We start from the raw sequence: 8,360 nt of genomic DNA on the forward strand, positions 1-8,360 counted from the left end.
TTATGCCGACCAAAAAAAAGATGAACACTAACTCTTACATGAACCAGATATTAGAAAGCAGTGGATGGACCAATTTTTTTGACATCCATCTCCAATAATATACAAGAAAAAAAAAACCAAAACAATGTGAATACCCTGAAGCATAGCCTACATGACAGCCCCAGACCTTAAAACTCAGGATGGAGATGACATATTTGACTTATATAATCAACCAATTGCTGATGGGCTGTGAAAGGCAGGTCACATCTCGACGTTTATCCGAGATTTGATCAGTTCTTGGGAGAGGTCTATCATATCTTAAAATGGACTTTGTCATCAGATGCTGGCAAGCTTTTGAGCACATCCCTTAGAGCATAATAATGGCTATCACATTTATGATCAGAAATTAAGTTACTGGAAAGTAATATCCTCTGGAAATGTTCACCTGGATGCCTCTTCCAGAGTGTAAAGGATTCTCTACTTTTCATGTTGCCACCTATATCATCAATCTCTCTTTTCAAGTAATACAGTGTCCCTGGGGTGAAAAGCTCCTCTGAAACAGCTCCCTCTTGTTTAGCAATGGCTTGAGATTCTTCATGGGGCGTTCGCAGCGGAGATGCATCTTTCCTAACAGATACGTCTGTCAACAATGGCAGGTCACATCAGATAAAGAATATACAAGTCATGCAGGAGTTCCAAGTGCTTTGTGAGACTAGATGAAGACTTTTAAGTTGACATTGGAATATGCACGGTTAACATTTCATTTACCAACAACTTGCAAAAAACAAATGACATTGCCAACACTAAAACAAAATCAAAAGAAATTATTCATGGTGAAAGATTCAGTATTTTAATAATTGGGCTGGCAAGGCATTCAACCAAGACAGTTAGTTATTTTTAACCCAAGCAATGCTTAAAGCATAGCTACATAGCCTCCACTACAATGGAGTTACGAATCCAATAAATCTGAGTTAGCATAAAGATTAACAATATAAATTCTCAATATTGATTTATTCTGCACTGACAAGATTTTAAACACAACTTAGCTCTCTCTCTCTCTCTCTCTCTCTCTCTCTCTCTCTCTCTCTCTCTGTGTGCGCGTGCGTGCGTGTGTGTGTGTGTGTGTGGTGTGTTTGTGCGCACACGCGCATCCTTGAGTTTATGAATCCCTCCTTGGAGTCAAAAGATGGGCAGAATAAGTCGCACTGTCTCAGAGAATGTACCTTATTCTTCCACAAACGCTTGATATGTTTAAAAAAAATAAGGCAATTGACACTCCAATGGATACCAAGTATGGCTTATAGCAACATAAGTACTATCCAATGATCTTGGGATGTATAGAAGATAGTGGATAGACAACTTTACCAGACAATAGTCCATCCTGATATTAATTGAATTGATATAATCAAACAATTCATGCAGATTTAAATTGCTGCATCATAATATTCTCGCACATTTTTGGAATATGAAAGGCTGCGTCAAGTTTGTATATCTACAAGGCAAAAGATATCCTAGTGCAGCTTGGAAGGTTCAGCCATTGACAGGTTAACTGCTTGCTACTGTAATTTCTTGGTATAAACATTAGTGACGTAATCTTTTTATCAAAAACATTACTGATGTAAGCTAGAAGAGCAAAACACATAGCATGCTTGGAAGTCGCTTATAGTTAACAGGCTACTCTAAGTTCAGCTGGTTGAAAGAACTTCTAAAGAGAGGTTTCCAATGATATATGTAATAAAGCTACTAACCTACTATGATTATCTAGCAGCTTGCAATACTGCCAATCTACCATGAGAGAAGTTCCATAGGAAGCATGAAGGAGATGTCCGGTGATTTCAGTTCATGATCTACAAAATACAAATTCCGCCCCATGTGAAATATTTAAGAGGCTTACCTGAAGTTTTTGATTTACTCCTAAACTTGGCATAATCAGCAAGTTTCACGACCACATCTTGAACTGAGGACATGACTTGCTTAGCATTCGTAACTAAATCTACAATGCCTTTCCAGTCTTCCTTCTCTAAAACACTCATCCTGAAAGTTTAAGAAATTTCCAGGAATAAAAATACTACAATATCAAGCATTCATAACTACCGAACATGACAATCATAGTTAAAACTTAAAAGATATATAAAATAAAAACAGATATTATGTGGATTCTGTGCAGAATTGAGCATCTAAATTTGTGCTCTAAACAGAATTCAATGAACAACACTCTCTTCAACATCACCTAGTGGCTGGTACTTTATATTTTTGTTATACTGTAAAGTTGGGCTTATTGCATGTTATCATAGGCATTGCTGACTGTAAACAGATTGTGGATAAATGGATGCACCATCAAATGATAATAAAGTTCAAATAAAGGACTGTTTCTATTTAAGCATTTCTGAAACAAAACAAGGATTTCTTTTTTCAATTACTCCAAGGGACACCATGGCAGAAGGCAAGAGGGTAGAGGGTGGAGAAAGATAGCACCCAAAGGAGTATGCCAAAATAATATGTTTCAAATAGGCTTATTTTAACATAAAGTGGAATATTATATGACACTTCTATCAATAGCCACAGGCTGTTAGTTTGGTCAAAATGCTCAACCAATTTGCTTAAAAAAAATGGTTCAACGTATTAAGCAAAAAAAAAAGTTCATGCCAAGATGTTATATTAAATCAATTAAGTCCCCTCAAGCCTGGAAGTCTATCTAACAGATCAAGTATCCTCAACATCATAATGTTAAAAAAGGAACTCCATATTTGGCTGACAGGTACTGGCAGCACTCAAACTGGAGGTACTATTCCGACTTTCCAATCAGATTGTCACTATTACGTTTCACATCAAATCTGAGTTTCCATGTATTTTAAATGCTCGTTATGTGATGTTATATTAAATCACTCGGTGTGAATTAAGTCCTCTCAAGCCTGGAAGTCTAACAGGTTCAGGCAGCCTTAATATCATAATGTTCTGAAAGTTAGAAAGGAACTCCATATTCGAACGACAGATACTCGCAGCACTCAAACTGGAGGTACTATCCAGAATTTTCTATCAGATTGTCTCTACTAAAGTTTCATATCCAATCTAAGTTTCTATATATTTTAAATGCACGATATGTGTGAGAATGCTTGCATAACTTCAAGATTTGTTCAAGAAATAAATACATCAAATCTATCCCTCAATTTATTGCTAACTGCTAAGTTTTTGCAAAATCCTGCACAATCCCTTCTGTAACATTGAATACATATTCCTTGTCATGTTCAATCATTCTTTAGACCTGAGGGTGGACAAATGTTGATTAAACATTTCTTTTACACAAACTCATACAAATATTTGTTCTTGTAAACTAAAGATCTCCAAAAAGTATCCCGACCAATATATATATATATATGGAGCTAGACTTGACTACACTCAATTGGATCTCCACTCAGATCCGGCCAAATCTAGATTGAATGATGGAGGTTCTACATCAATGATCCATGCATGTCATCTACTACTTCTAAATTGCTTACATACCAAAAATCATGTGATTTGAAAACACCTAGCTCATGCATCAAATGGTCAAAAAATGGACAATCTAAATAACATTAAATTATATATATTTTTTTGATCGCTTGATGTATAGGTTAGAAATTTCCAAATCACATAATTTTTTGTGTGTAAACATTTTAACGGTAGCATAGCACATCCAACGGCCTAAATCATCGATGTAGGACCTTCATTGTCCGATGTAGGACCTCCATTGTCCAATGTAGACATATCCAAATCTGATTGGAGATCCACTAGAGTGTAGCCAAGTCCATCTCTCTCTACATATGTGTGTGTGTGTGTATATGTATGTATGTATATGCATGCATGCATGTATGTATGTATATGCATGCATGCATGTATGTATGTATATGCATGCTTGCATGTATATATGTATGTATGTATATGCATGCATGCATGTCTGTCTATCTATCTATCTATGTATCTATCTATGAATCTATGTATGTATGTATGTATGTATATGCAGGCATGCATGTATGTATATGTATCTATCTATCTATGTATCTATCTATCTATGTATGCATGCATGTATGTATATCTATCTATCTATATATATATATATTGACAAATACATATATATATTGACAAATACATATATATATTGACAAATACATAACTAATTTACTTCAGTATTCATAGTTGTAGAAGGCTGACCATGTTTCTAGATAATTACCAATCAGTTTCAAGAATTTCATTTCGCAATCTTGTGAGTGAAGCAGCGCTTAATCTGGGAATTATATCATCCTGCAGAAGGGGCGAATAGAAGAACAAAAATGCAAGGCATCATGCTGCAATGAGAAACTGCAATCAGAAAACAATTCATCAGATCAAAGTGTTATAACTTCCAACCTGTAATACAACAGTTGAAACATAGCTGGCACAGCTTTCCGCGAGTTCTTTTGATACACAAGGTGGAGTTCCAAATCCAACAGCAGAAACAATTTCAGGACTAAAGCCAAGCTCTTCTGCTGATTTCTTCCGTAGCATTATTGCAAGTAGTGCAGCAGTGGCACCTCCAAGGGAATGTCCTACTAGCCTTAACCTATATTCCTGTCCATAAATTATGGTTTCCAGTATAATGAATGTAGATACCACAAATATGCAAGAAAATTTAAAATTAAAAGTAAATTAGTAAGGACAATTAAAGGACAGTAAGATCCCTCATCACCTTGTGTTTCTCTAAGCATTTTTTAATAGTTTGCATTTCATGATCCAGGTACCACCGAGCAGCTTCAGCTGTTCCAAAGTGGGTTGAGAAGCCTTCAAACGACACTTTTGAATCACTTGAAGAAACTACATCAGTAATAAGGTCATATACGGTATGAGTCCCACGAATCCCAAGAATAACTAATTTATTACGGGTATCGATCCCAATATAGTATCCAGGCCTCATCACACTGGAATCTTTTACAAACTTTATGATGTTCCTTTCTCGAAGCATGCTATGGCGTGCAAGACCAGTTGCATTTTCTTTATAAGCCCCCTTTGCTAGTTCAATGTGATAAATTAGTTCTTGAACCTAGCAAAAAACCATAAAATCATGCAAGTTAGCAAATCATAATATCCTTCCAACAGATTTAAAAGTAAAGAAGTATCAATTACTTTTTAACAGCATTACCAACAAGTTCCTATATAAAGTGACATGCCAATGAAGTTCAAATTAATGATTGAGACATTTCACTAATAAATATCCACTCAAAAGTCTCCTACAAAACAGCAGATCAGAAATTACCATAGCATCTGAAAAGATCTGAATCCCCTTGAAATCCTCGACCTTCTCTGCCGAAGCTTGGCTCAAGTAAATGAGGTACAAACCAACTGTAAGATCACTAAGGCTCCAGTCCTGGATGCTAACTTTACTCCGCTGAAGATTGGTAAGAATCTCAATAAAAGAATGAGTGCTCGGTGGTGCTTTCTGCTTTTCATGACTTCCTGCAGTTAGTCAGCACTCAGTTAGCATCCATAGCTGGAGAGCATAATAGGATCTATTTTATTATGAGTGAAGACTTGCTGTAAGGATTACAAAATGATAAAATAATCCACATCCCCAACTATATTTACAGGCCTGATACAATGCGTTTGATGCATCTTGAATCTAAATTGTTTAGTGTTGCTTATCAGTTTCATTATGTTGTATGATAATCAGACAATATTTTATGTGTTGTTTTCCACTTCCATATGTGCTACAACTGAAATGTCAAATTCCGAGCTAATCTAGAAATGTATTAGCTGATACGTCAACATTTATATCTCGATTACCATACTGAAACAATACATGCCTCCTCTGGCATTTCACCTAATATAAACTGACTTCAGGTTTGTTAATAGATAAACTAATGTATGGAAATAAAAAGAGGGATGGCTTGCAAATTGATCCCTGTAAAGTACAGCATTTGATTTCCATGATGTCAAATTTCATGTCTAATATATATGCATGCATGTCAATCATAGAAAAACAGTCCCTAGCATCACATCACTAATGAGTCTGCATTACACAAATGACAGTATGGAGAAAGATGAATAATGCTTTAGACATCAATATTTATTTAAATGAAAGAAGATACGAGAGAAGGAAAATTGGTCAACTAAATACAATGATCATGGATGTCTATGCAGTTAGTTGAAAGGGAAGGAGAAAAGGAAGGCACAAAAGAAAGAACCTGTAGAAGATGCCCACTTATAAAATTGCATTGCCAGCTCAAGAGCTTTAGAGAGCCAAGCAAGTTCCAGTTTCCACTTCGAGATATTCAATTCTTGATCATCAGAACCATCTTTGACAAGCATTGGATCATAATTACCAGGTTCATTCAGGTTGGTTTTCAGAGAATCTGGGAGTCTTTCCTCTTTTTTACTCAAATCCTTGGCCCCTACTTTCTCCTTTTTCTCGGCTCTGGGGTGTTGTGATAGCCATCGATTCAGAACACCTGATGCAAGTTGCCGACAAGAATCTTCTTTTCTCATAAGACGTATGCTAGAATCTGTATGAGAAAGAAAAAGGTTTCAATATTAGAACATACTACTCAAAAGTATGGCACCTTGCTACATTTGAAACTTATTTCAAGCTCTTAGCTTAGTTGATTGCAATCTTGAGGGTTCTGGAATCAAAGTTATCTTGCTTGTTTCATAACTTTTTTCTGAAATAGAAAATCTGGAATTAAATTAATGTGTTCATACCCCAGATCTAGCAAACACTCATAGGTATATAAAAAATGTTCTGATTCCATCTAAAATACCAGGTGGACTTGGCTAAGTAGAATCTTGTTTACTAAAGCAGTTTCAGAAATGAATAATACTCTATAAAACTCTTCCTATATAATAACTACATTAAATTTGGGAGATCAATCAACTAAGAGAAGGATTAAAGATTTCAAGCAAACCCAATTGGCCTTTTATATATGTACGTATGAATGACTAGGATCCGGTCAGGTCATATTGGACAATGGAGGTCTAACATTAATGATCCAAGAAGTTTGATGTAATTTACTACCTCTAAATTGCTTACATGGTAAAAATCGTGGGATTTAGAGACTCTTAGCCTATATATATAGGTAAATTAGGATTTGGTCGGGTCATGATTAGACAATGGGGGTCCAATATTGATCATCCAATGATCTATTAACTATATATTGCTTACATACCATGTACTTTGAAGACCAGAAATCTGGTCTTGGAATCAAACATAATATGAATACCATTAGTTGTCAAAGAATCTGATCTTGGAATCGGATATCATTTGATCAAACACTAAAAAACGAGCCGGAAAATAATACAGAAGTATCATATTATTTGTCAGAACGATGATTTCTTGTCTGGTTTATGGAGCACCGGACGGTGCAGAGAGGAAAAAACAAGAAAGAGAGCGCCGACAATTCGAATGGGATGGAAACCCTCGCGGCAAAACCCGTTAAAGATCTCTTGTTCTTCTGGGTTCAGAAAAGGAAAGTAAGTGTTTTAGAGGATTGGAGGAAAAGAAAGAACATTCAAGACCCAACAACTCGAAAAAAATTAGGGCAGAGAGATACTGAGATGGAGGAGGAGAAGTCGCTTGGCCATTTTCGGTGGGAAAGCGAGTCGGCGACCGGGGATGCCGAATGCGATCCACGACGTGTCTTTTTCTCAAACTGAATCCAGCTCGAGTCGTGACGGGCTCCTTCGCTTTTCTCCAAACTCACGGAGCAAAACTATTTCGGTGCGGCGGACCACCGTCGTCGGTGATTCCCTCCATCCCCAATCTCGGTCCGAGACACGGAGGCATATGCCCCCGTATTTCTGGACGCTTACTCGGACCGCGAACGCGTGGCGATCAAATCGAAGGGTTTCGAGCCGCAGCCGACCCATTCTCCTCCTCCTCCTCCTCCTCCTCCTCCGAACCCAGTGCTCAATCCGGTGCTGCACGTCACGTGTGGGTTGGGCTGAATTGAGAAGCAATTCAGGAGCGACTAGAATAATCTTATGGCCCACACGAGATGCAGCGAGTCCAGCGAACAAAATTAGATAATTACTAACGATAGTTGGACAACTTGTGCAAAAGAACCCAATCATCATTTTCAGATCATCTGACCACTGCCAAATTTACCCTCCTCTCTGAAACCATTTCTTTTCAGCTATCATGCAAAGCTTTAGAAGACAAATGAAAAAGGACCAAACATTACAGACTAGGAGATAAGCTCCTAACTAACTGCTGAAGATAAACAGAATGCCTCCAAGCCCTCTCAGAACTATGGTAGCAGTTACAATATGTTTAAACCAGGCATCGAACTCCGTATTCGGTATCGATGCCATACTAGCATAGTATCAGTAAAGTACGGTACAAAATTTTTTTTGCATACCGAAAGTCTACGCCATAC

The 8,360-nt window shown here is 37.1% G+C and overlaps 1 protein-coding gene across 1 annotated transcript; it reads right to left on the bottom strand.

The window, feature by feature from the left end:
- Positions 1-34: 34 nt before the first annotated feature.
- On the bottom strand, positions 35-7,969 carry LOC103699135 (alpha/beta-Hydrolases superfamily protein). Its single transcript, XM_008781192.6, has 9 exons — positions 7,536-7,969; positions 6,174-6,491; positions 5,246-5,445; positions 4,682-5,032; positions 4,363-4,563; positions 4,187-4,257; positions 1,874-2,013; positions 425-619; positions 35-345 (listed from the first exon to the last, which is right to left on the bottom strand). The coding sequence occupies exons 1-9, from the start codon at positions 7,564-7,566 to the stop codon at positions 200-202; spliced, it is 1,653 nt and encodes a 550-aa protein (XP_008779414.2). The 5' UTR covers positions 7,567-7,969; the 3' UTR covers positions 35-199.
- Between the last annotated feature and the right edge of the window lie 391 nt (positions 7,970-8,360).

This window comes from Phoenix dactylifera, chromosome 10, assembly GCF_051530095.1.
Source record: "Phoenix dactylifera cultivar Ajwa chromosome 10, Ajwa_hap1_PhDact_Kaust_v1.1, whole genome shotgun sequence".
Classification (NCBI taxonomy): Eukaryota; Viridiplantae; Streptophyta; class Magnoliopsida; order Arecales; family Arecaceae; genus Phoenix; species Phoenix dactylifera.